This window comes from Coturnix japonica, chromosome 7, assembly GCF_054131305.1.
Source record: "Coturnix japonica strain WE chromosome 7, WE-NBRP24, whole genome shotgun sequence".
In the NCBI taxonomy this organism is placed as follows: Eukaryota; Metazoa; Chordata; class Aves; order Galliformes; family Phasianidae; genus Coturnix; species Coturnix japonica.
This window is the reverse complement of record NC_140669.1, coordinates 31,642,013-31,668,849: the sequence shown is the minus strand read 5'-3', so window position 1 is coordinate 31,668,849 and position 26,837 is coordinate 31,642,013. Positions and strand designations below refer to the sequence as shown.

The 26,837-nt window shown below is 45.5% G+C and overlaps 1 protein-coding gene across 3 annotated transcripts in view; it reads left to right on the top strand.

The window, feature by feature from the left end:
* Positions 1 to 26,837, top strand: part of LOC107316406 (uncharacterized) — a 58,864-nt gene that overhangs the window by 3,699 nt on the left and 28,328 nt on the right. For 2 of the 3 annotated variants that reach the window (XM_085552878.1, XM_085552877.1), the window contains 6 exons: positions 1,442 to 1,545; positions 2,491 to 2,605; positions 3,920 to 4,034; positions 6,305 to 6,469; positions 16,548 to 16,697; positions 24,277 to 24,369. In XM_085552878.1, coding sequence (XP_085409004.1) covers positions 1,442 to 1,500 — 59 coding nt within the window. In that variant the 3' untranslated portion in view covers positions 1,501 to 1,545; positions 2,491 to 2,605; positions 3,920 to 4,034; ... (1 more) ...; positions 16,548 to 16,697; positions 24,277 to 24,369. Of the gene's footprint in view, positions 1 to 426; positions 618 to 1,441; positions 1,546 to 2,490; positions 2,606 to 3,919; positions 4,035 to 6,304; positions 6,470 to 16,547; positions 16,698 to 24,276; positions 24,370 to 26,837 lie in introns of all 3 variants that reach the window. The other variant, XM_085552876.1, reaches the window with a different exon arrangement.

Sequence of the window (26,837 nt, the reverse complement as noted above, 5' to 3'; positions counted from 1 at the left end):
AGGCTAAGGGATTTCTATAGACCTCCAGATGATTATAGCCAAAGCAGGTTTTCTGCAGTTTAAATTACTGAATGTAATTAAAAAAGATGCAGATGATCTTCTGCTTTCTGGGGGAATTAGAAGTGAAATGGGATGCAGAATAAGACCCAGCAGGCAAATAAACCATTTCTCTATGCATTCTTTCATCCAATTTAGAGACCCCCAGGATGCACCACACTGAAGCTGCAAGGTCTGATGGACCACTAGGATCACAGAATGCCCCAAGTTGGAAAGGACCCATAAGGGTCTTCAAATCCAACTCCTGCTTCCGCTAAGAGCTGTACAACCAGACAGCATGTTGATAGCTTGCCTTGGTTTAACCTAAGGATAAATTTGGGTCTTTTAAACTTGCAGTCTAATAGAGGTACTTTCCATTTCTGCCAACAGAAGTTGCAGCCAGGAGGTGGACGTATCTTGCTCTTCAGGAATGATGGGAGCCATCTCTGTGAGGCAGTGCTGAATTATTATGTGATGCTGTTGAAAATGGCATTTCTTCTGCTGAAATACCAGTTTGCTCCTTCAAGCTCTTTATTTTTCAGAGGTGACATTGGAATTGGCAGTCTCTTCAATAACTTCAGGTCTCTTTTGAGTATGTTTTGAATATGTTGCCCATCCACCTCTGTAGCTTAATAGTATGAATAGAGAACATGAATAAATGAATTCCAGACGAGAGATCTGCATACCAGGAGGTTAGGGCTCTCCCGGGCATTCCTATGTGATTGCTAGCTCTGTTTACTATCCTAATATTTTTTTGCTAGCAGATGAGGAAGAAAATAATTGAGCTCTTTCACTCCTCCTCCACAAAATCACTGGCTTCATATGTGTTCACTGGCTCATTTAATTGGTGAACGGAGGAAAAAGATGTGTTCAGGTATGAGGGTAGGTTAGACTGCTGTTACACTCCATCCTCCAGATTGTTTATTGTGGAATAGAGAGAAGCCTTCTGAAGGGCAAGAGCACATTTTAGCAGGACTCCCAAAGGGGACTTGCTATCGATTCGATACGCACAGCTAGCAGGTATAGAGTTTCATGGTGCTCCAGCAGCTGAGTTATCAGATCTCAAAGGTGCAGCTTGGAGTAGATTTGACATTCACCCAGAGCAGCTCACCATCCAGTCTAGATAGTGACAGTTAAAAAAAACAAAGTGATGAGTGGAGTACCATGGATGTACAGGTCGATAAAATTGTTGTTATTAGAACAGTGGAAAAATGCTGAGTCTTAGGATTCAGTGCATGTGTTTGTGGACACTTCTAGGCAAGTGCTGCTGGGTTTTGCACATAATGCATTTAGGAATTTCTCCACTCTGATTCCCCCCTCCCCCTTTTCCTTTTTCCTTGCAAAGCCACATCAATCTCTTTTGTCTCCCAGTGCAGGGTGATTTTTGTTCTTCTTTTTCCCACAGTGCAACCTGTGTCTTCTTTCTCTTCTCCAGAAGAAGAGGAGTGGGTGACCCAACGATGAGGACCTAATGGGTGACCCAGTGATTAGGACATAGGCATCTGGCAGGTAAGGAGCAACTTCAGTAGGAACTCTACTTACAGGGGTGTGTGCAGTAGGTCACTAAGTGCATGTGATTACGAGGGCTGATAGCTTTGGTCTAAACTCCACTCAAGGTCAGGTTTGCATACCCTTTCATGCTGTTTAGAAGGGAAGGTGCCACCATCCCTGACAAGCAGAGGAAAGTCAAGGGGCACCAGGGACGGATAAAGGACAATGAATCAGCCATGCCACGAAGTGAACCTTGTTCTTTAGGAGAGCTGGATCTTGCCAGCACAATAGCTAGATTACACAGCCATTTCCTCCAATTACCTTCTCTGTCAAATCTCTGTGTCATCTGGCACTAGGAAAGTTTGGTTTCAAATTCATTGTGAATCGGGGCAGCGACACCAGAGATTTCTAAATTAATATCCTGCCAACAGGAATTGAGCTTGTTTTTTCCAGTCATGTCAGTTCTGATTCTGCTGCTTGTCAGAGAAAACTTGGTCTCGCCATCTGTTTACAGGGGCATGGGTTAAGGAAATCTCATGTTGCTCAACCCAGCACTGTGAGCTTGTCCCATGCCTTCCTCTCTTTGTTTCTGCTTTCACTGTCATTGTGTAGGTGTGGGATGTCTTCCCAGGAGCTATTGGTAGTTTACCTGCAGCCACGGGGCAGATTTGCCCTGGCAGCTTGCTTAAATCTTCGTAAAGTTCGTCCTTCCCTCCTTCCTGGCTGGGGAAGGTTGGGAGGTGTTGTGCACTATGGTCCCATGTTAAAGCAGCTCCTTGCCTTGCCCAGCAAAGCAGCTCTGAGTTAACTGAAGGGGTCATTTGGCCTGTGAGTAGCTGTGGTGCCTGCCTCCTCTTCCTGCTCACAGCTGTGTGGCAGTGCAAGAATGGTTAAGACCTACAAGGGAGGTTTCAGTGGGGTTTGGAGGCTGCAGTGGCTGATGTTGTATTACTTCTTTCATAGATGTCCAGAAGAGATGAAGGTGATGCTGCACGTCCTGGAGCTGGCCTGGTGGAGCTCAGAGTGGATGGATGGATGGACCAAGTGCTGCTGATCCGTGGCAGTGAGGCTGTGCATTGTATGTGGAACTGCTCACGTGATTCCTGTCGAGCCATAATATTCTTTCAGAAAGAGAACTGACCAGATGCCTTATTATTATTGCTCACAATGCTGTCCTCAGTGTACAACAATCCATCACGGGGCTCGGCACAGCCCTACAGAAAAGTCCCTGACACGTTTTTACAGAAGGGCCAGGTTCTCACCGCTTGTGTGCATTTGTATCCCTTGACAAATAGCTGTTTGACTTCAGTTTTGTTCCAAGCCAGTGGTGTCAAGCGCAGGGATCCTATTCAAGTGCCCACCAATGGTGGTGCACAACTCACTGCTTCCTCTTCTTTTCTTGCTTTGTTTCCTTGTGACAGTCGCCATTTCTTTTTTTTCCCCTTCTTCTCACGTATCTCATAGGTTTGCTTTAAAGATGGTTTTAAAGGATATATTCAAAAAGAATGCCTTTAATAAGAACTGTAAAAATGGTTCAGGACTAGATGTGATGGGGAGTTGCCATTTGCATGGGTTGCTGATATGACTCTTAATTATTTTTTGGTCATTTTTCCTCGTTGATTAGCAGACTGGCTAACAACACCTTGGATGTGTTGAGAAATACACAGGTAAGGAGTGTCTGAACAGGGTCTCCTTCAGAGGAATCCAATTCATTATTTGAGTGTACCACTCTTGAAGTTGTCTCAGTGGAGCTCCCAGGGGAGGGATGAAGTCCACACGCAGCAGTGTGTGCAGCCCTGGCTGTGTAATGCCAACCTGGTTGTTAAATGTTTTGCTTTATAAATGAGGAGTCTTTCATATTCTCCAGACTGTGTCTTTCTGTCATGTTTTTTCCCTCTGACTTTAGCGAGTAATTTGTGTTCTCAAAGAGCATTTTCCATCACACGAGCCTGAAATGGAAGAGGATTTATGGAATGGAGAGCATGAGGCACCAATTCAGCAAATACCAGAGTGTGTATGTAAGTGTTTGCAGGTCTAAATATGCAAGTGGTCTTGATCTTCTTAAGCTGCTCCATACTGCTGACTCCAAAGGCCGATGTGAGAACCTGCACACAGTTTACACGTGAAGATTTTTAGAAGTTTTTGTGTAATGAGAGCTTTGTCGCTGTGTTGACTGAGTATTATCTCCCACTCACTACTATTCTCAGCCTGTTTAATAGATTTACTGCTACTGAGCACCCTTGGCAGATGCAGAACATCAGTTGTTGGTGCAGAGGCCTCATTACTTTCTTAAGATCTTCAGCTTCCAATCTGTTAAATTTTGGTAAGTACATGATAGTGTATCTGACCTATTATTGTTTCTTTCTTCTTCTGACCTCTCGATGCATCCCAGCCATGGTTCATCATTACAGAGGCTGTTGGTGGCCCTGCCTTTGCTATGATACTTCCTCTGGAGTTCAGCTTCGAAGTAATCTCACATCACCATTGCAAACCTTTTTTCAAGCCAGGTAAAGCCCCTGAGGGGTCTTGTGGCAGATAAATGCGTGTCTTAACCGGTAATTGTAAAGTTGGGCTCTGTAATTAATTTTTCTATAAAACTCTCAACCTCAAGGTGAACTTTCCTCCTTCTATTAATAATTAGCATAGGGGAAGAATACCTTTGTCTGGAGGCAGAAGACAGAAATGAGTGGGGAAGAAAGGCAATTAACTCCTTTGTGTGAATGATAGATGTTGTTCGCTTCGTGTCTGGGGACATGAAAAGCCACATGAAACAAAACTTTGGCTGTGGAAACAGCATGGTTTTAGCCTTTAAAAGAACTGGAGTAAATAGCCCTTCAACAGGCACCGCAGCCCCCACCCAGCAGATTCCTCTCATTCCAACATAAGCTCAGAGATACCTGTGTGATTCTTCATAGCAATCTGTTTAACCTGTTTCTGCTTTGGGGATCATTGAGATGTCCTTTCTGTTTTTTTTTTAATGTTTTTTTTTCTCTCTATTTCCCTTTTTTCTTTCCCAAACACGAGGCTCAGATGCACAAGCAATTGCTTGGATGCTCGTCTTAGCCCCTCTGAGCTGCAGCTTTGGGAAAAGCACCAAATATCAGAAGGGTTAGCGCTTCATTATTTGCATTAATTTAAAGGCAAAACTCCTGCAATGGAGGGCTCTTGTCAGAGAACAGGCCTTCCCCAGATCTTTACATGGAATTGGTTATGCTGTCCAGTGAGCTGGAGTTCCCTGTTGAAGGACAATGTGGTGCATCCTTGTATAAAGCTGTGGGCAGCAGGACTTGTTCTGCCGGATTCAAAGGGACGAGATTAACATCCGACAGATGCAGGTCTGACAAACCTTAATACTGAAGATTTAAAGTCTGCTGAGCTGCTGCGCATGGTAATATAGCAGTTAGTAAAGATAGCTTCCTGAAAATAGCTTTGTGGCAGGAGAAGTGTGGGTTAATAACGGAAGGATGAAGAAGATGGTTGAAGCGTTTGTTGATTGGCTGGACTCACTAAGAAAAAAATAATCCAAAGGCAATTTCAGCTGACCCTACTGAAGGCTTTTGGGGAACTCTTGGGAGGAAAGATGAAAATGCTTTTGATCCATTAACTTTCATTTGCCCTGAACTTTTTCTGCCGCTCTCACACTTTTTATTTTTTCCCTGATAAAAACTGAAGCAAACTCAGAAGCTGTTTCAATCTGAAGTAAAAAATGCCTTTCAAAACGTCGGAATGAGTTTACCTTTATGAGACCTTTCTCTCCTTTATTCCTTTTGTCTTCCCTCTGCTTGCCTCTGAGCAAGCATCGTGCTTATGAAAGGAAAAAGGCGATGCCTGTTGCTTCCACTCAGTTGCTAGCGTGCTCCACTTCGCCCCTTGTATGATCTTTGCTTTTCTGCTGTTGTGGCTTGATGAACTCTCCTCTCTGTGGAGTGTCCCTGTGCTGTGATTGAGGTGCAATGGCTGTATTTTTCCTCTCTCCCAGATTTTGTCCTCAGAAACTAGCCTGTAGTGCCTAGTTGTGATTGTAATCTATCACTGAGCTCAGTATGGAGTGACAGCCTACAAAGCAGTAGGTAGAAATGTCATTCCTGCAATGAACACAAGTCTACTTCTCACCTTCCATTCTGGGTTATTACCTTTTGAATCTGGTTGCAGCAATTAGGGATGCACCCTGGTTACATTTCCAAGCCTCTGATACTTGTGTATCCCGCAGTTAATGGGTGTGAGATGTGTTGTAATGCCATCAACCACTTTGCTGGAGACGATTGAGTAGAAGTGCATTAAAACATGATCTATTCTCACCACTGAGCCCTGAATTTTCTTCCAGGGGATCCCAGTGTGCTTGTGTGTCTTGGCTCTGCAGGTTATAGGGATGCTGAGAGATAAGGGAGCTGTCATGTGCAGTTGTGATTTGTGGGGCTGCTTTGAGGCAGGCAGCTTCACGATGGGCGTGAGTTTTGTTTTTGCTTTGTTTTGCTTGTTGCAAAATTCTTTGGCATAACGCCTTTCACCTTGTCTCCAAATGAATGTTTTTCCTCTGCGTCCCACTCAGTGACTCAGGTCAAAGGCATCTTATTTAGTGCAGTACGTTCCTTGCTTTTTTGCTTTTGCCAGATGTGTGTGAGCTCTAGAAAGAAAACGGGAATGGTGGCAAGTGTTATGTGTGGCTTTGTTACTCAGAGCAGTAGGCATTTTCTTGCTGACTCCCATACAGTGAATTTAAACCATCTGAAAAGAGTTTTTTGTTTCTTCTTTCTTTTTTTTTTCTTTCACATTTCAGAGACCTGTCTGTAATTCGTAGCTCACCAGGGTCTGCAGGCCAGAGGCTGAGAAGTACTTCATCAAAGGAGCTGAGTGCTGGAGATGTGGCTGAGATAGAAATGAAGGTCTAAAGTCCCAAACTGGAAGCCACCGAGGCCTCCTTGCTCAACTCCCTCCTGATGCTGTGAGTACCTCTTCTCAACCTGTTTGATCCCAGAGTCTTTAGGGTAGCTTACAGTGCTGTCTCTGGAGTCTGTTTAAATACTGAGGCTGATCAGGATGGAGAAATCAAGTGTGTTCATGTGTCCATTCAGCTCATCAGCTTTCCCAGTATAAACTCATGGGCTGAGTAAAGGCCAGCTGTGGTTCTCTCCTTTGGCAATGGAGCTGCAGGATACCATACCCCATACCCTTACTTTACCTCTGTTAGAACTTGTGTTGAAAACCATGGTAAGACTATTGGTTGCAGTACTCCCTGCTCATCATCCTAATACCTGGGGAACTTTCCTCTCCCTGGGTTCTAGAAAGGTGCTACCCCTTAGATTGGACATTCCCTTGGAAGAGTCCAACCCATCCCATTCTACCTACAGGGACTGTCCAAATTCGAGGCACAGATTTCCAACTTGGGCTCTGCACAACCAAAGGGAACCAAACCATTCAATACTTTTGAATTATTTTTTCATAAAACCCTCAGATATTCTGATGATGAGCCCAGAATTGCTTGTTTTTAGCTGCTAATAATCACAGAGATACGCCAGCATTGGGAACAGCCTGCACTGCCATCACATCATGGGAAAAGTGGCTGGCTGAACAGTCAAGTGCCTTCATGTAGATGTTTCTGAATACCCTGTTCTGATCTGCTCAAAATGGTGATGTTTATCATGTAACTCCTAAATACTGTTGATCCAGCAGTTGAAATCCTGGCCCATATACAAGTCAAGCTGGCTTTATCCAATTTACTCTTTTCTACATGCCAGGGAGAAGGAATGTGCCTCTGGTGTTTTGAGAACATGGATTTCTGATGATACCTTGCTAAAATGCTTTTGATGGGGGCTCTGGCTTCTTGCTTAGTGGGAAACTTACTTCACTTTGCACTGACTTGCACAGAAAAATATGTGATGGCAGTTGGAAGAACTTGTACCGTGCTTTCCATCCCTCTAACAACCCAGATGCTTTTCCCCTGGGCAGCCTTTTTTTCCTTCAAGCTCTTTGAGGTCAGACTTTTAAATGACTTCCTACTTGTAGAATTTCCTCCATTTTGTGCTGTCCAAAGAACTGACCATAGGGTGAGGACTTACAATCCACAGCTGGCCTGATGTCCTGGCATCCGAAGCACTGTGAGTGAAGCTGGAATTGCACAGAGGGGATTTCTGTGTATTCCAGAGAACAGGATCTGCCCTAGCAGTGTATGTTGTTGAGGCACATCTGCTTTTGTCTAAGCTGAAGTCCGTACGCCACACCCCTTCCTAATGGATAATGATATTAATTGGAGCTGACAGGGAATTTCCCAACTTGGATATGCAGTGATTGGTACAGGCTGAAATTTCCAGCTGAAAATACACTAGGAGACCAGAAGGCTGTTGCAAAATGATGTTGAAAAAGGACAAATAAATACAAAACTTCTGCTACAAATCTAACCTTCTTTTGCCACGTGGAACCTTGGCATCTTCTGTTATGGAAACACCCAGGGCTCCTTTACTGCAAGGGTAAGAAAAGAGGACTGCTGGTGGATGACAGCTAGAGCTGACTGCTGTCTGTGGACACCTGGCTTTAACTTATGGTTAGAGCAAAGCTGGTGAGCGCTCTGCTATGCAGCGTGCCTGAGGTCAAATCACTGCACCCACCATCAGAAGTGGAGGAAGGTGGAACTGAAATCAAATAGCAAGGTCATTACAAAGAAATGGACTGAAACCACATCCATTTCTGTCCCGTCTGTGACTTCTCAGCTGTCTGTAAGTAGTCAGATGGCTGCAGGGAATGGCAGGCATTTCTGCTGTTCCCTGTCTAAGTGAGACAGCTCTGACAGAAGATAGAAATGGATGTTCAATAGACCTATGTGTGCAGCAAGGCCTTATTTGTATGCTGCAACACCTCTGTAGCACCAGGCGTGTTCATGTGCTAACATGGTATCATGTTGGTACCAGTAGGTGCCATGAATTGTGTATTACACGATCACTGTAGCTCTTGTTTGCTGCTTACCCATAAGAAGAGCTTTAGGAATTGCATGTATTTTGATTATAAATGCTACAGATGTTCAGAACCTGCATGCCTGACCTTTTAGCAGCTCTTTGGCCTTAACACACAAATAATGATGAAATCTTGGCAGCTCCTTGCTTTTCTTAGCTTTTGGAAGCTGTAAAATTACAGAGCATTGCAGGCATCTCAGAAAAGTGCTTATCTTAATGTATTCCAGCCTTGAGAATATTCTTAGATTATTTTGATAATCAGCCCTTCAATGGATATGAATCTTTGGCACTCCCAACCAGTTCTGTACCTTGGCTTGGCAAAGGATTCTTATTCAATACCCAACCATCTTGTGCCTCGAGTCCAATCAGTATTCCTTATCTTCCTGCAGATGGTGATAATGACTTTGCAGGCTGTGTGGTTCTAAAGTTTCTCACGTGAAAGTAAGTCACTGAAGTCTAGAAATGGTCTTTTTAGTGGTTCTGCTTAGAAGCCCAAAGTGAATTCAGATCCCGAGCAGATCATTGCCTTAATGCTTCTTTTCCTATGTGCTTTTCCCATCCTTCTCCATGTGGCCTTCTCTCCACCTGTGTCTTTCTGGTTTTCTTTTTTGGGGCTGTCACAGTGTGGCTGTGTGCAGTTCCATTATTATCAAGTTGCATTTATTACTGCAGAGTATCTGCAGTAACAATGGTATCTGTATCATTTTCCATCTTCTCCCTACCAAGTCTGGCTCTCTCTGCCAACATACAATGGGTTTCTGCTCAAAATCCATCAGGTGGCAGGGTGTAAAACCTCAGCACTGATAATGTGGCAGACTGCTTGGCTGCTATTTGCTTTAACTCTCAGTCCAGTTCACATGAGGTCAACTGATAGAGGACAGTACCAGAAGTAACTGAAGAGTTCTGAATAATGAAGGAATGGAAGTAATGCCATGAGACAGACCAGAGACAGAAGATCTACTTAGGAATCCTAGAAAGGGTCTCTCTGTTTCCTAGCATGGCTGTGTCTGGATGGGGAAAAGGCTATAGCTTCCCTTGTGGCCACCTATAAAAGCAGTGCCCTGCATTTCAGTATGTTCCATTTACTAAAGTTATGTGGTATGTAACTCTTTTCCATTAGAAAAAATAAGTCTGCTCTTCAAATTAATAATTTCTTCTTTTAAAATTCAATTATTTTTTTGCAATACTCACTAGTTATTTATGTGTGTACCAGATTTGTGTGGGTTTGACGCTGACTGGCTGCATGTGTGTTTACAATAGCCCTTGTGTTATCCCAGACAGCAGCCTAAAAACACTTCCAAATTATTCCACATCAGAAGCAAAGAGGGTTTGGATAGGCTCCTAGGGGAAAGTCTTGAAGTGCTGCCCAAACCTCAGTCCCAGTGCTGTAAGTCAGGCACGTGGCTGATACTTTATCCACCCAACTTGGACTTTTGCAAGCTGTGGAGGGAATGGGAACTTGGGAGCAATTTTAATCAGTGATTTCTCGGAGATGGGCTTCTTCCTTTCCTTTGTCCTTTTTCCTTCTCTTGACACGCCTTGCATGCACTCTGTCTGTGCCCCGCGTGTTCTCAGAACTGATGGAAAATATGTGCACATAAGCACAATAGCAAGGCTGTGCTAAAACAAAACACCGCAGTGGATAGAGGCAGACCTGTTTCCAATTTGTGCCTTTTTATGCTGATTTTGTGCTTCACTTGAATGCCTGTAGGTGGATGTGCACTAAGGACTTCAAACTCAGTGTTGTCATTAGGGCTTGGGGTTTGTTACTGAATGCGGGTCCAAACTGAGATGGTGCTGTCATCAACAGCTGGTAATGCTTCAGCACATGCTCTAGGTTTAGTCCCCATAAGTGGTCATGGTGGTGGTGATCAAAGCTATGACTTCTGCAAAGGGAAAGTGAATTTCTGCCCAACTGCTGCTCTTCTGAGTCCTCTTCTCTTGCACAGCTGTGTCTCCCACTGCCCTGGGACTGAGCATGGCTGGGAGTTCCACTACTGAACTTCCATGCTGATGACCTAGATGTGGATGAACAGCCCCTGAAACCAGTTAGCCTAAAAGCTTTGCATCCTTCTAGTAGGGCAGGCTGTAAGGTAGGGCTGCCCTGCTATTTTGAGCCTAAAACTGTAATTCCCAAAGTGTAATGCATGGACTGGCAGCAGCTGGGCAAGACTGTGTGTGCACCTCTGACAGTGTTTCATTGGCCAACAGTGAGATTTCAGTTCTAGAAGTATCCAAGCTCTCTGTGTTTTAGCTGGACTAAAGATGGCATTGTTTTCCAGAGATGTTGGCATTACTGTGGCTTAGGGCTCAGTACCTTGAGCCAACTCTGATCTCGTACATTGAGTTATTCAAGTAATGGCACGCTGTGCTGTTGGGGTGAAGATCACATTTAAAAAAGGTTACTTAGAACCAGCACACGCATTGATTTAGGAATGCAAAATGATTTTATTACTGTCTCATCTCAAAACCTTTCCCTTGACCGTCTGTTATTCTGAATTGCAAAATGTATTACAGAACCACATCTGTCATACTTTATAACGTGAGATAAGACATGCTATGGTTGCTTGCTTGCTCTCTCTCCTTCTCCCCCTGCTCCAGAGTAATGCAGGAATAATATACACAGTGTCAGACCTCAAATCAGGTGCATCACGTTTCGCCCATCTGAGCGCTGAGTTGGAAGAAGGACGTGCTTTGGATTGGATGGACAAAAAGGGGTCTCTCACCAGTGATTCTTCAGCTGGACATTGAGCAGGGGTCACACTCCCAGACTGGAAGAAGAGGCAAGTTAAATGTTTCATATCTCCTTAGCACTTGATTTTGCAGGTCTTCCTTTTGGCCAAGTAGAGATACGTGGACATTCATTGGCACTCATAGACATAGACTTAAAATGTCCTTGAATGAAATCCACTCCCCCAAAGGCATCTGCAGTCAGGATTCTGCAAAGCAAGCGCTTAAAGCAACACCAGTCAAAAGATTTTTTGATTGCCTTCTATGTTGCTGAGGCTCCCATTTGACCACTCAGTATGAATACATATGGGGTCAAGGAACACACTCTTGGATCCACTATTTCCCATAGGTTTTCCTGTAACAAACCCTGCAGGGCGTTCCCACCCCACCAGAAGGAGATGTTTGATACTTCTTTCTCCTCTCCAACTTTGTAACAGAAATACAGGAATTCTGAGCACTGAGTAAAAAGCAGCAATAATTGTTCTGGATCTTAGGCCAGTTCTTGTATTCATTCGGGTAATGAAGCTTTTATCGCTCATGGAGTAATGGTGCGTTTTTAGAGTATTTCACACCTACTTTAAATCTCAGTAGAGACCATGGAAGTTCTTTGGTCATGGCCACACGGTATCTATTGTTGAGCAGCCTGTTACAATGAATCAACCTAGATTAAGTGGCCAAAATTACCACTTGCAAAGGCTTCCCTGCATCCTTTCCCTAGGAGACAGCCCTACAGAGAGGCTGAATGCTGATTAAACAATTCTGTGCTAAATGGAGTCCAAAAAAATTCTGGCTAGAATTGTGTGCACCAAGAGATGTAAAGGGCCCGATGCATCGCATTGGTCTGCTTGAATCTCAGCTGACCTCTGCAGCAAAATCCTTCATTAGAGATCCTTCCGTCTGCTTGATGAGGGCTTCTGTATTCTGGCACCGAATTTCCTTGTTCTCTCCCCAGCGGTATTATCTTGTGAGTTCATTATTATTGCTGGCTGTAATTCACACTCCAAGATGCAGTGCTTGGAAGATGCAGCCATGCAGAGCTAGGGGTGCAGTACGGAAGCTTAGCCTGCATGCTTTCAGATACACGTGCTGCTGGAGAGGGCAGGGGGGAAAGGAACAGCTGCTTTGTGACCTTTCCCTGCTTAAACAACAGCAATGGCTCCATCTTTACAAGGCCCTTTTGACCTGGGCAGACTGGATCCATCAGCAGAAGAGTGCTGCTTTGTGCCAGCTGGTTCTGTGGCCCCTGAGTAAAGCTTGTGGCTCATGAGAAATGGTGAGTAGCAGCTTTGCTTGCTTGGGGTATCTGGCTTTGATTCCACCTTCCACCACCAGGCTGGTTCTTCTTCTGCTGGGGAATACACAGATCTCAGTCAATCTCTTATGCAACTACAAGCCAGTTCCAAAAAGGCAAATCAGTGTTTTCTTTTGATAAGGAGGCTCTTGGACAGCTTCACTTGAAATGTTGGTGCTTGAAACATATGAAAAGCATGGGAAATGCTGACAATGTCCTTCAGATACTTAGAAGTTCATTGTGATTCTGAGAAGGGGCTTATTTCTCCCTGCTTTCTATTGGTTCTCTATGCTATCATTCCATGTTGTTGCTGGAGATGGAAGCACATCAAAGCTGCCTTCTTGAAGCCCTCGCCATGAGGTGATGTCACCCAGGATTGCTTCTGGAGCTGCTGCTGCATGTAATGACAGCTCGAGGGTCTTACAACTTACTTGTGCCATGCTACTTTAAAGCTGCAGCACAGGAAGGCAAACAAAGGAGAGGATTAGACTAAACCGGTTGCAGAGCACACGTGGCATGTACTTATGTCTTGTTGAAACAGAGAGCTGCAAAAATGCTACCCATGCATTAAAGAGAATGCAGGCTTGCATTCTGAAGCCCTGCCTCTATTTGCCAGTCGCATAGGCTGTATTCTGCATTACCAAGCAATACTCCTCCCATAACTTCTTTCAGCCCTTCCCTATGGCACAGAACATTTTGCCTTTCACCAGCAGCAGACTCATTGCAAGAGGCACTGGGCAGAAGGTGGCTTGCTTCAGGTCTGACGCATGCTATGGAAAGAGCTCCTTGGGACCAAGTCACCAAGTTGGTGGCATGAGTCCCACTGTCATCTAGGGCGCTGCTGGGTTTGCTCCTCACTGGTTGTTGGAGAGCACAGATTCTGTGCTAAAAATTCCTGATGTTTGTGGACTTTTCACTTAGTTATTTCTGGAAAACATTAGCTATAGCTTGGCACCCTGCCTAATGACTTGTAGAGAATGGGTAATTCACTCTGCTTGGGGAATTCAGAGGTTTCCCTCTCTTTTGTACAGTTTTATTTACAGAACCTTGTGCCAATCTAAGAGCTAATGGTGGTGCCAGCTTTCCATTAGAAAGCTAACCCTAATCCCCCCTTCTCACATTATCCAAACAAACCTGGTGTGCCACATTCCTCCTGTCTGCCTTACAGTGCAGAAACAGACCCAGGAAAGCTTAAGTGTGATGTGAAAGGAAGCAAGATAGGAGAGAGGGGAAAGCTGGAGGTGCTCAGTGTTGGGAAAAGGTGGCATGGTGCAAGTATCCCAGTGCTGGTGGTGTCAGCAAATGCTCTGGTGAGGCTCATAAAATCACTGTGGGCTTTGGGGTTAGTGGGCAGAGAGGTCTGAGAGTTGCCAGTGTCACATTTGGTCTCGATGGAAACCCTTCAAAATTACTTAATGTGAACCACTGCTTAAGAAGCCCCAAGAAATTTCTTCCTTTGGTTGAATGTTCTCTGAGTCCGGTAATAACTTCAGGCTTTACAGACACCCCTGAGTTTATTCTTCCCTGTAGAAGAAAATATGGGTATTTATGGTTATTTCTAATCAGTTCCTATTACAACTGACTTCTATTTTCATTGGAGTTTGCAGTGAGCTGAAGCCAAGCTGCAAAGCCCTGCGAGCTGCTTCCCCTTGGGGACTCTCCCAGTCTCCCCACCCTTCGGTCAGGAGCTGTCTTTAAGTACGTGTGGGTCCTTTCCTTTGAGTTCACAGCTTTTGAAGAGGTGCCTTAGAAAGACTTTTTTCCTCCTTGCACATAAAAAGGCGGGCTTCTCACCCACAAGTCAAGAACAGAAGACTGTAAGATACTCCATATATCTAAGCACAAGTATCAAAGCTGAGTTCTGAATGAAAGGGCTCTGTGCTCCTTGCGTGGCTTTCCCCATCCTCCATAGATGAGGCTCTCTGTGCTCCATTCTCCTGCAGCCTCCTCTGCCCTGCTTGGGTTCTGCTGGCACATAAATTCCTGAGATTGATGGGAGAGCATTGGATTTATGGTGATAAAGTACTGGGAAACTGTTAAAACCAAACCTCGGCTGGAGCAAAGCAGACAGATGGCACTGAGGCATCCTCCAGCCCAAGGACCCAACCCACAGACACCCATCGGTTTGACCCACTGTGAATGAAACCCACATCCGGATGGCTTTCCTCTTGACAGATGCCCATCCCACATCCCTCACAATGAATGGGGGATTGCAGAGTGTCTGTCAGGGCAGAATTTGCCCTGTGGTGTCAGTAACTGCTCTGACGGCCTATTTACGCTTTCATCTCCTCACTGCTCCCCCTGATTTATGCCGTTTGCGGAGCTGAGCGATGTGGCAGCTGCAGGGAGGAAGAGATGAGAACCAGAAACCCCGCAGGCTTCCTAGGAGAGGCGTGCTCTCTCGTCATAAATCTCAGTTGGAGGAGAGCCTCTGCCTGCTCTGCCCGCACGGCTGCTGCAGCAAGGAAGGCTTGAGCGCCCGATGTTGCTCCCCAAAACGCGTCGTTCCTCTTTGTTTCTCTCTCTGCACTTTCCAGGAGCCAACAACTGTGCTGGCTCACCCCGTCGCAGTGTACTCAGCTGTCAGCAGCTCCCACCAAACAACATTCCCCCTCCGTCACGCATCAGAGAGCTCCCCAGGCATGGGCTGGAACGCGTTGCCATTACAAAGGAGCGAGGATTACAGGGAAATGTAATATCTGTCAGGTCTGAGACCGCATGGCTCTGATCAGTGCTCAGTGCCGTGCACCCGGCTGTACAAATTGCTGCCCTTGGAGATGTCCTTTGCCCTCTGGTTCTCATGGTGCTGCTCTGTTCATCTTGGTTGGGGGTTTTTTATGCCACTGTTCTGGGGTGCAGGAGCAAGTTAGTCAAATTGTTCCTTGTGTTCATAGAATCACAGAATGGCTTGGGTTGGAAGGGGCCTTAAAGATCACCTAGTTCCAGTCCCCGCCATGGGCTGGTTGCCCCCATCAGGTCAGGTTGTCCAGTGCCCCATCCAACCTGGCTTTGGACACCTCCAGGGTTGGGGCACACACCCTCTGGGCAATCTGTATCAGTGAGGGAAATGGGTACAATGGGTTTGGTTGCCAGGGCTGTTCCTAATAGGGGTGGGCTGCGGTTCCTCTTCTGCTTGGAATGGCAAGGTGGTGGGATGGAGAACACCTAGCCTATTCATCACATTGGCTCAGAAAGGAATGAGAGGCCTCACCGTGTGGGCTTTGGCAGCTGTTTTTCAGTGTTTAAATGAAGGGAAACATCAGCAATAATGTCCTTTAAGGGAAAAACACACGGAGCTAATACCAATTACCTATTTGTGTGACCGTTCCCTTTCCCACTGTACTGAAAAACCTAACTAAGGAGTGGTTTTTTTCCCTGAATTAGAAGGCCTTCTCCCCTATGCTGTTTTCTCTGTCAGATTACCAGATTGCTTTTCCAAAGGGTCTGCAAGCAGAACTTCTATGGGCTGCACAGGGAGATGGTGCAGTCACCATCCCTGGAGGTGTTCAAGAAACATTTAGATGCTGTAGGTGAGGGACATGGCTTAGTGGGAAATATTGGTGGTAGGTCGGCAGTTGGACTGGGTGATCTTAGAGATCTTCTCCAACCTTGGTGACTCCGTGACATTATCTCTGTGTAAGGGAGCAGACACAAAAATGAAACATGCAGATTATTTGAACTTGGTTAAAATTGGATGTTGTGGGGGGAAAAAATAGAGTAGGGGTGTGTGTGTATTTTTTATTTTTTTTTCCAACCAATCTGTTTTTTGGCATCAGAACTGGCCTAGAGAAGTGTGGGTGCCCCATCTGGAGGCACTCAAGACCAGGTTGGATGGGCCCTGGGCAGACTGATCTGGTTGGAGGCACCCAGCCCATAGCAGAGGGTTGTAACTGGATGGGCTTTAAGGTCTTTTCCAAGCCAAAGCATTATGTGATTCTATGATCTCCTTCAGTCTGGTGACAATCATGGGAGAGGTTGTGCTGGACCTGGGATTTCACGCCTGGTTCCTGCTTGGAATTGCTCAGCTCATGCACTTCAAATGTTTCTGCTTACAGAAAAAGAAAGTTGGATTGAAATGAAGAAAAGCGATGCGGTGTAGCCCAAGACCTGTGCCTGGGGAGCCACGTCCCATCTCTTCATGTGATGCCATGAGGCAGATAGAGCTCATCCATCACTCTGAGGCATGTGTCTGAGCCTTCTAATTAGTGAGTATAACCGGAGGTTTGGAGCTTAAACTGGTTCTGACCTGTATTTTTTAATTAAGGTATTTTTTTTTTAATATAACCCCTGCTTCGGGTCATCTGATAATACTAATCTGGACATAATTCCTAACCTCCTTAACCCAAGACTGTTACTTCTGCACTTTAATGCCAATCTTAAAGAAACATTACCCCATAAATTAGACGCCAGGTACCAAAGGGAACCGAGCCAGCTGCACATTAGAATGCTTTTAAGGAATAATTGGATCAGCCCTGATGATCGGCTCCCAGGCATTCTTGGGCCTCCCATAAAAGCACAAAATGCTTGTGTTTCTCTTGTTAATGCTGCCTCCTCCATGCTCTGGCTGCTTGCTATAGGGTTGGAAGGGATCCTGTCTTCCCACTATACGCTGCGTGGTGTTAACAGCTGACACCCAGCAGAGAGAGCATCTCCAGATGCTGTTCTGGAGAGAGCTGAATGACCCATATGCCCTTACGGTCACCTGTCCTGCTTCTGTGTTGGAAAGCCATGGGGATGTGGCTGGTTTTGGTTGCACAAGGTCTCTGAGGCATCAGATGCACAGAGACAAAGCTCTGATACGTGTGCACGGTCAGACATCCTTGATAAGCACTGCCTGCATAAAAGCATTGTGGAGGAGACTTTGTTCCTAGCAGACAGAACAATCAATGAAGTGAAGGGATCAACAAAACAAAACTGAGCGCTGGACAGTTTTATGAGAGACTTTTTATGGGGTTTTACTTATCCTGTGATACTCTGTGCATAGCAGAATCACACTGAGAATCACAAAGAGAAATGCTAATTCAGGGTTTTATATATGGGAAACAGCATGCTAAGTGCATTCCTTAAGTCAGTCCAGAAACCACCTCCTGCAAAAATTCATGAAAAGCACATGAAATGCCTTGTCAGGCTTGGCTCTTTTATCTGAGAGACTTAAAGTATGTTCTCTAGAGGAAGAAAGGTTGCTGGTGGGTTTGTTTGTTTGCTTGGTTATGGATAAAGATCTTTCGAAGGTGGCAAAACACCCCTGTCCATTTGACAGAAGGGTAAAAGCCCCTCAGCACTGCAGGGCTGTGATTTCCTAGAGCCAGCGGGGGTCCTTGATTTCAAAACCCAACTCGGAGTGTATGCCTTACAAATGTTATGTCCTAAGGGGCTTCTTCCAGCAGTGCCAATGAGTTAGAAATGGCCTCTGGTGCTATATTTCGGTTCTCTTATACTTGTAAGCAGGCTGCCAGCACAGCAATGGAGAGTGGCAATGGCAAAATGTTGCTGCAGATTGCTTCTTGCCATCTAGTTCTGCTTGCCTTCCTAGGAGTGAGCAGCATGGAATCATAGAATAACCCAGGTTGGAAAAGCTCTCCAAGATCATCCAGTCCAATCATCCACCTATCACCAATATTTCACCCTAACCCATATCTCTCAGTGCAACATCTAAAGGTTTCTGAGCACGTCCAGGACCTCTCTCATGGCACTGCAAAGGAGAGAAAAATTTCTACATCATCTTAAATGAAAAAGAAAAAAGGAATGGAATGGGAAGGACAATTTGAATGAAAGAGCTCAAAACTCCAAATTGTTCCCACTGGTTCTTCAAAGTACAGTGTTTCAAACATGCATGGCTCAATTTACCACCTATTTGATGGCAGGAGTGTTTACGGCACATTCTCTGCATTCCCTTGCCAGAAGCTCTGTAAAATCAGACTTTTCCCCCTGTATGTGATGCAGAGAATGGCTCGCATCTGGAAAATTTACCTTACAGCTCAGCACTGAGCTCTTCTTACAGCAGCTTACCTAATGGAGATGGCAGCCACGGCTGTATCCACATGCATCGCTGCTCTACAGGTGTGGGTGTGTGGATGAACTGCAGTGATGGGGTCTGAAGGCAGAAAATGGGTATTAGGTTAATGTTTTTTAAAGATCACAGAGTTTAGAGCACTAGCATAGATGTCCAAAGGATCTTGTGCCTTTTTTTCTCAGCTTTTGCTAAGTTCCTGTCTGTTGTGCAGTGCTGGTTTCCTCCTGAGTCCTTTTTTGTTGGACTCCATGTAGGAATTTCTGGGTGAAAACACAGCCTGCTCTAACACAAGAGACTAGGATGGGCATCTCTAATGATTTCTCCCTCCTTTCCAGGCTTCAGATCAAATCTGTGTCCTTTCCCACAAGTTGGGAACTGAGCCCAGAGGGTGAAATTCCATACGATTTGCCAGTTAATTCCACCTTCATTCCTGCATGCTGCTCAGTTGTGAGGTCTTAATTGGAGCTGATGCCTTGCACCAGCCTTGCTATGCAGAAGGAGGGGTCTCTCCTTCCACATATACCTTCTCCCATCGAGACAGTAAACATATAGATAAATAGGTAGATAGATGGTAGTTAAAACTACTCTTCCCAACTTCTGTGTAGTTGCTACCGTGTCTCTTGATGATAAACGAGGGTGTCACGACTCGTTATGTCACATCAGACAAAGAGAGGGAATAATAAGAGCTGATGCAACACAAAATAGAAGAAGAAGGTTCTCTGCGCACCAAAGAGCACATCTGTTTTGTGGCATAATTCAAATTAACCAGGGGTGGGGAGGGGGAATTCGCTGCATCTCGGGTGTCTTCCATGGTGACATGCAGAGTAGAAATGCAGTCTTGGGAAGACTTTATGAAAGCTCAGCAACCAGAGTAGTTTTAAATTGATATTCCTGATATCAGATACTCTGATAGCAATTTCCTTCACTTGACTGATTCTGCCTAATTTGCACTTGTGCTGATTGCACTTTTATAAACAGGAATTCCCAGGCTGTGTATCTCCCTACCAAGGGAGGAGATGTTTAGCTTTTCACCTTTCTCCTGGATGGTGTTGATTTGTCAGTGCAAACCAGGAGCCTGGAGGGAGGTTCTCCTGGGGAATTGAAAGTTTAATCCCTGAGGATATGGCAGACTCTATCCAGGACAAGGGGGCACGATATCTTGAAGCTTGCTCCAGATGACAGCCCGTCCTTGCAAACCTCACCGTCCTCTCAAACACAAAGCTGTAGGGAGCAGGAGATCAGGAGGAGGGACTCACCCTTTGAAGCTGTGACTGAAGTTGAGGTTCCCCATCTGTCATGAGACACTTTGCTTCTGGGAGCTGAAATAGCTATGTCACATCCCCTATGTCAAAAGGTAAGAAAAAGTTCTCTAAGTACTACTTTATCATATCTCTTGTAGCTTACAAGTGTAAAGTAAGCTTTGAGCCTCTCTGAGCTTTGCAGAGATTGCAAAATCTTGTAAATTCTCCCTGCAGAAACCTATGGCAAAGAGAAATCTTCATGGCTCAGACTAAAGCAGCCCTTTTGGAGCTCCCCAATGGGCTGCCCATTGCAGAAAACCACAGGAGCTGGACCCACAGCTGGGCCTGTGGGTCTCAGATTAGGCTGGGTTGCTCTGGAGAGATGGATTCTTTGCCACAGGCCAGCAGGATGAGCAGCAGCAAGTCATAGCTGCCTCCCATGCTTCAGTTTCCCCAGTTGTTGAAATTACAGCAATGATGCTCTTTCTTATGTGGCGCTTCAAGTCTCTTCAGGCCATGGTCTCACCCAGAAATACCTCATTATTTTATCCTGATTACCTTAATAAGCACAGAGTAGTGTAGTACCCCATCCCTGGAGGTGTTCAAAGCCAGGTTGGATGGGGCCCTGGGCAGCCTGATTTGATGCTTCATCTAGAGGTTGGCTGCCCTGCCTACAGTAGGGCTTGGAACTGGATGGTCCTTGAGGTTCCTTCCAAACCAAGCCATTCCTTGAATCTATGATTTACTGGCTGGTGATTTTAGTAGCAGCTAGCTGTTTCTTGCCATCCTACGCTGGGATGGCCAACTGCACATGTGTTCTTCAGTCTCCTGATACTTCCAAGGCAAAAAACTGAGAATTTTGTCTGTTCTCACTTTTGCCAGTGGTTTGGACAATTCACCTCATCCTTGCTGGATGGTTTGCATGGAAATGTACCTTACAATGCACAGAAATATTGAAGATAACATCCAGTTTTCATCACAACTTGTGCGTGGCTTCCCTCTCCATTGCTCCTTCTAGGTTTCCAGTGTTCAGGGCTGGGAGGCAGCTGGAGGCAGTCATCTAACCACTCTGCCTTAACAAAGTGGAGATTTCCCCTTTTTTATCTTCCTTGCTCTAGTCCTGCACTCCTTCTGTTTATCTAGTGCTGGCTTCAGTGCTTCTCGAACTCTGATTTAACTCACTAACCTGGCAAAGAGGCATCCAACAAAAACACTGAATGCTTTTCTGCTGGGTGCTTGAGTTAAAACAGCTCCCATCTCTGGAGCCTGTTGCTACTCGCATCGCTGGCAGAATTCCTGCCTGCTTCCAATGGGAGCAGACCCTGAGTAGGACCCACAGACTGTGTCCATCAGCCCAGAGAGAGGTCCACCCCAAATGGCCTCCTGTGATGCCACAAACACACAGGAGCCTGCTTGGGGCAAGCCCTTCTACATCCACACTGGTCTCTGGTCATTTCTCTCGCTCAGCCTCATCCCCGTTGTGATTTCTGCTCTTCTCTTCCTGATTTTTTGGGATTAAGCGATGTGAGGCCTGTTTGCCTTGGGCTCACAGCCATAAGCACCTGGACCAGTATATTGAGCTTTGGGGTATTCTTCATAACGTGTGGCTTAAAGGCAGATTTATGTCAATTGCAGCCAAGTAGTGCTCGGTTTCACAAAAATGCAGGTTCTTCCCCCAGCGCTGAGAGACAAGGAAGGCTGAGCTGCTCAGCCACAACCTCTCCTGGCCATCCCAAATCCCTTCCAGTTAAACCCACAGCCCTCCACCTTGTGTGGTTGGTTTTAAGGAAAAGCCTTTTGAGGTTACAAGCTGAGCTTTGATCAGAACAGGAATGCAGTCTGCTCCACCTTCTGCCCACCTAGAAACAGATTCATTTTTTAACTACCAGGTAAATAGATGGTGTCGTTTCTTTCATCTCATGGAAAAACACCCCAAAATCTTGCGTGTGATGCTCAAAGCATGGGGAATGTCTCTGGTGGCTGAATGTAGCAGCTCTCTGCTGAACCCCCCCACAAGGGCTTTTCCTAAGCATGGAAGGGACTAATCATCATGTTGTTCTGGATTGCTTTTCCTCTCTGCTGGTTATCAGAGGGTTTGAATGGGAACACAGCTCCAATTAAACTGGGAAAGATTGTCTCGCTGGGTGTGCAATCTCTGTTGGATGGCTGGATTCAGAGGAAGAGCTCTTCACATGACACAGAATGAGGGTTGAATGGATTTAATGTGTTGGCAGTGAAAGGGCTTTGCATGTGGGAGTGCAAACTGGTGTGGAGTGGAGCTGGTTAGAGAAAGGACTCTGCTTCCCTTTTAGGTGAGAGTGTATATAGAGGGGCCCCATAATCCTCCTATTTCCCAGAGAGGAAAGGGGAGGAAGATCGGCAGTGAACACGTAGGTTTTCTTTTCCCAAGGGACTTTCCTGGATGAAGTATTTCAGTTTCAACTTTTCCTGATGGCTGCAGGAAGCGAGTTTAACAGACTCCCATGGCTTGGCTATTCAAGTTTTCTAACATAAATACCTAACTTGTTCAAAATGACCTTCCTCCCTTAAACAAAGTGGAAATCATCTGGGGAAAGATTTTGATTTTATGCTTTTTAAGTTGGAGAAATTCTCCTTTCAGCTTTCACATCAAGTATGCTCTTACCCCCTCTCTTGGGTGTTTTGCAGTGCCCCTGAGCTTGGCCCACTGCAGCCAGCTACACCCCAGATACTTCACTTTAGGCTGGCTAGTTTATGAGAGCAAATATAAAGCAAACAAACAGAAAAGCCCTTCATATTGCAGCATCCACCCTGTTTCTGGTGCATATGCTTAATGCCAAAGTCATATGACATATCCCAATGTAATTTCTCTCTCCTCTGGGCTCTTGTGTGGAAATCTGTGAAAGTGGTGGAGGAAAAAAAAAAACAGTTTTACAGGCAAAATGATTGTGACAGAAGCTACCATGTTGTTTAAATCATCTTCTGGTCTGTGCTTCTTAACAGACCAGCCAACATGAGTTTATTGCGATGGTGCTCTTGTGTTGAAAGAAAGGTGGGTCTCAGGCCAGGATCAGTAGAATCAGCTATAGAGGGGTGCCATAAATACAGGTATTGTGTTCATCCCTAAACCTTTGCCCCATCATATGCCTCCAGGCAGTCTGGAACAGAAACAGAAATCTCCAAGTATCGTACTTTGTCAAACTCCCTTCTTTGGGGTAATGGAAAGAAGGAGGCCTTGTGGGATTTGATTCCTGTGAAAATGGCACATGTTTTTCATTCTTGCAGAAGCCCAATGTAAGTACAACTGCTAGACTTTTACAATAGGAATTTGTTAAGTGTATATGATTCACAGTTCAGATTGCTGCTCAGCTCCAGCAGGGATTTCTGAACAGCCGTTGCAGTGCTGAGGGCTGTCACGCATGGCTTGATGAGGAGGAAGGGTGTGCTTCCATGTGGCTTGGCACTGCCTTCCCAAAGGAATATGCCAGAGCAGGGAAAGATGTTTGATATCAATCTTTTCCTGCAGTCATGAGGATCTAATCTCCCAAGGGAGTGGTTGGGCTGGAAGTCAAGCTCCAATATTTCTATGCTTTGCAGGGTGTAACGCGTACCCACCTCCATTAATCTAATCTCTCTTCCTCTGGCTGGTGGCCATCCCCTTTCCCTACCATGCAGCACCAGATGCTGCACATTGGGATACTCCAGTGGCTGAGATATGCCCCTGGTTGAATCATCCCATCTTGGTTACTTGGTCACATCCATTTTCCTCTCTTGGTGGTGAGCTGGGACTGTCCCTAGCCTGGTGTTTCCAGATAGACTGGTGACATTCTTCATCCATCCGAAATCAAGGGATCATCTTATCAAAGCATGCCCTCTCTGTGTGGCTTCTGTTTGTCACTTACCACCCCCTTTGGCTTGGCTGGAGGAGCAGATGTTAAAGATCTCGCCTTGCAGGGAGGCAGTGAGAAACTGCTTTCTAAACAAAATCCTTCCTCGTGTCCTGTAGTTTCCTGAATCTGCTCATTTGTATACTATAGATATTTATGTGTCCCCTCCTGTATGTGTATGTGTGCATCTATAAATATATGTGTGGGTGAGCAGATGTATATATACAGCGCTTTGCTCTTGTAAGAGCGTGTTCATGTTAATTCAACTATAACAGCAGTGCTGGGGTGAGAAAATGCATCTCTATCAGGGCTTAGCCTTGCAAGTATCACTATTTTTTTAATGTTAAAATATGAGAGGGTGGTGAGGCCCTGGCATTGCTGCTCAGAGAGCTGTGGGTGCTACATCCCTGGAGGTGTTCAAGGCCAGGTTGGATGGGGCCGATGGGGCCCTGGGCAGCCTGGTCTAGTGCTTGATCCTATTGGTTGACAACCCTGTCTAGGGCAGGGATGCTGGAACCAGATAATCTTTGAGGTCTCTTCCAACCTAAGCCATTTTCTGATTTTGCAGGGATGAGAGGCTGGGACAGCATTTGGGTGAGAGAAAATAGACTCTATGCACCAGTCTGACTTTATTGTCTCTTATGGCTGGCCTGTGTTTCTGCAGGGCAGCAAAAAGGATGGAGCAGCACAAGGCCAAGCATCAAGGCAGAAGATGTGGAAGAGAAGGAGCTCTGACCCATAGAGGAGCAAGAAGCTGGTGAGAAGCTGGCACCACCTTGGTGGATCTATGGGTATATGGTCTGTAATAACCTTGCTCTGCTCTTTTGGGAATGAAAATGTGGGGCCTGGCCCAGGGATGTCAAGGCAGATGCCAAAATGAGGCGCTGCCAAGGGCATTTTTCACATCTGAGAATCTCCCTTCCCACTGGGAAAGATGAGGCAACTTTTCCCTGTCTTCCCATTGGAGTCTCAGGTTTGCTGTTATATGTTTAGAGGCGGGTTTGTTTATTGCAACTGATCTAAATATTGTGTAGCGTGTGTATTCAGATCTGTATGTAAAAGCAGCGATTGCTTGCTAGTCTATTTTTTCTCCTGCAAACAATTTGCTCGCTTACTTCAGTATAAATCAGGAGCGTGTTCTCCAACATTGACTAATTCTGGGTTCATATAACCCCAGTGGAGGAAGAACTGGGCTCTGTGTGTTTATAAACAGTGAGAGAAAACATATATCTCTGCACACAGAGTTTACATTCCTTGTGGGCTCTCTTGCCGTGGTGTCCAATAAAAGGAGAGGTGAATTTCTTTCAGAAAGCAATGGAAACATTTGGCTGGGTGGCACCATCACCAAATCCTGTATGCAGGATTCAGATGATGTCAAGCTCAAAGCAGCAGCCCTGCTTATTTGGTGTGTTTGCTAGGGACTGACAGGCTCCATGGCTAAATAATTCAATCAAAACCAGGCACGAGGGCTCTTAGAAAAAGGCCTTAAGGGGCTGGAACTTGTTAATTAATTTGGAAGGTTTTTAGCACCCTCTTTTCATCATGGCTGTCTATCCCATGCAATTCTTAACTCACTTGGAAGAGTATTCACCAGGTTCCTGGCAGAGTGAGATTCAGATAAATGATTTTGATCCTTAAATATTACTGTTACATGCTCTTCCTATTCCCATTCCTTCACTTTGTGTCCAAGCTGTTAAACACAGTGACTGGTGAGTTTGTGTCCTGGTTGTTAGGTTATAGACAGGGTTCATCTTAGCAGTGGTTACAAGCTGGCTGGAGATGGGGAAAGGGAGAAAACAAACAAAAAGCCATAAATAGTTCATGCGTGCATGGAGACTAAATAGCGACTTCCTCACCCAACAGTTCTGCACGACCCTCCCATCTTTCTAAAGAATTAATGTGTCATCAGAACTCCAAAGAGTCAAAGAGCAGGAGTCAAAGAGTCAGCAACAGGATGCACAGAGGACAGGCTCCTCAGTGCCCATCCCAAATCCTTCCAATGGGCAATGTGCCACAGAGCTTCACTTGCCTCAGAGGAACATTTTGCTCTGCAGTTCATAGTTAGGCTCCTGTCCTTTCCATGACTCTTCATTATGCAGTGTTGGTATTCATTGACGTATTGAGGTGTCTCTTTTCCTTGGAAATGTCCAATGGAAATCTATTTGGCAGTCAATTTAGGTGATTCCTGGGTGATTCTTCTCAATATCCTCAGCGTTTTCTGCTTTGTTTTGTTTCATTTGGTTTTTAATGAGAAAGTTGGTGCTGCAGTTTGTACATCCTTTCCGTACTACCTCCCATAACATCTCTGGTAAATGAAACTCAGTGCTGGCTGCCTATCGTCCTGCTGGGGTGAGTGATCTGATGGCTCTCTTTTATGAATGAGGACAAAGGCAAGATTTAGTGGAAGTCGCCAGACTTAGGCTTCTTCCCTGATTTTACCAATAGCTGTTAAACGTACGTGAGGCACGCTGTCGGTCATGAACCCTAAAGGCTGGGCCTTGGCTGCAAAGCTCCCAAAAGGAGGAATTTTCCCACTGCTAATCTTTTTGGCATGGAACTTGGCCTCTCTCAATGCAATTGTTATTTTTATCCATCGCTGAATGCTTTACAGCGCAAACTGGGTGGTCTTTAAGATGTTGTATACAATTAACGTGGGCTGACTTGGGGAGTGGAGAGGTATTATGAGGAGGAACGTGTGAGTTTGGGACCAGCCAAATTCCTCTAAAGCTGCTGTGGCAGCAGTGCTTGCTCCTTGCACAGTTCAATGGGGAAGAGCTGGAAGGGGCCCGCACCTATCCATCAGGGGCCCACATCTATCTGCCTGCTGTCTTTCCTTTTAAGAAAGAGTTGTGTGGAGCTGTCAGTCCCGGCCAGGATTTGCTTCAGGTCAGCAGTTTAATTGGATTGGTCTTATCAGAATTGGGTATGTTGGTTTTGTCCCCACAACCCTCTTGGAGGAACCATGGTGATGACCATGCTGACCTGAGGGGTTAGGGCTGGATGTGAAGGTGTTTGCTCTTCACTGGGGAACACCTCTACAGGTTTCACTTTCTCCAGCCTGTTTTACAGAGGCAAACTCTCCCAACTGAAATTTGGAGGACTTTAGAAAGCAGGAGTACTGACTAAACCCACTTGGCATTAGCAGAGCTGACCAGAGAGGACTTCTGCAGGCAGCAGCATGTGGTGCTGAAAGCCCATCACAGGCCATGCTTCCTCAGTGATCTG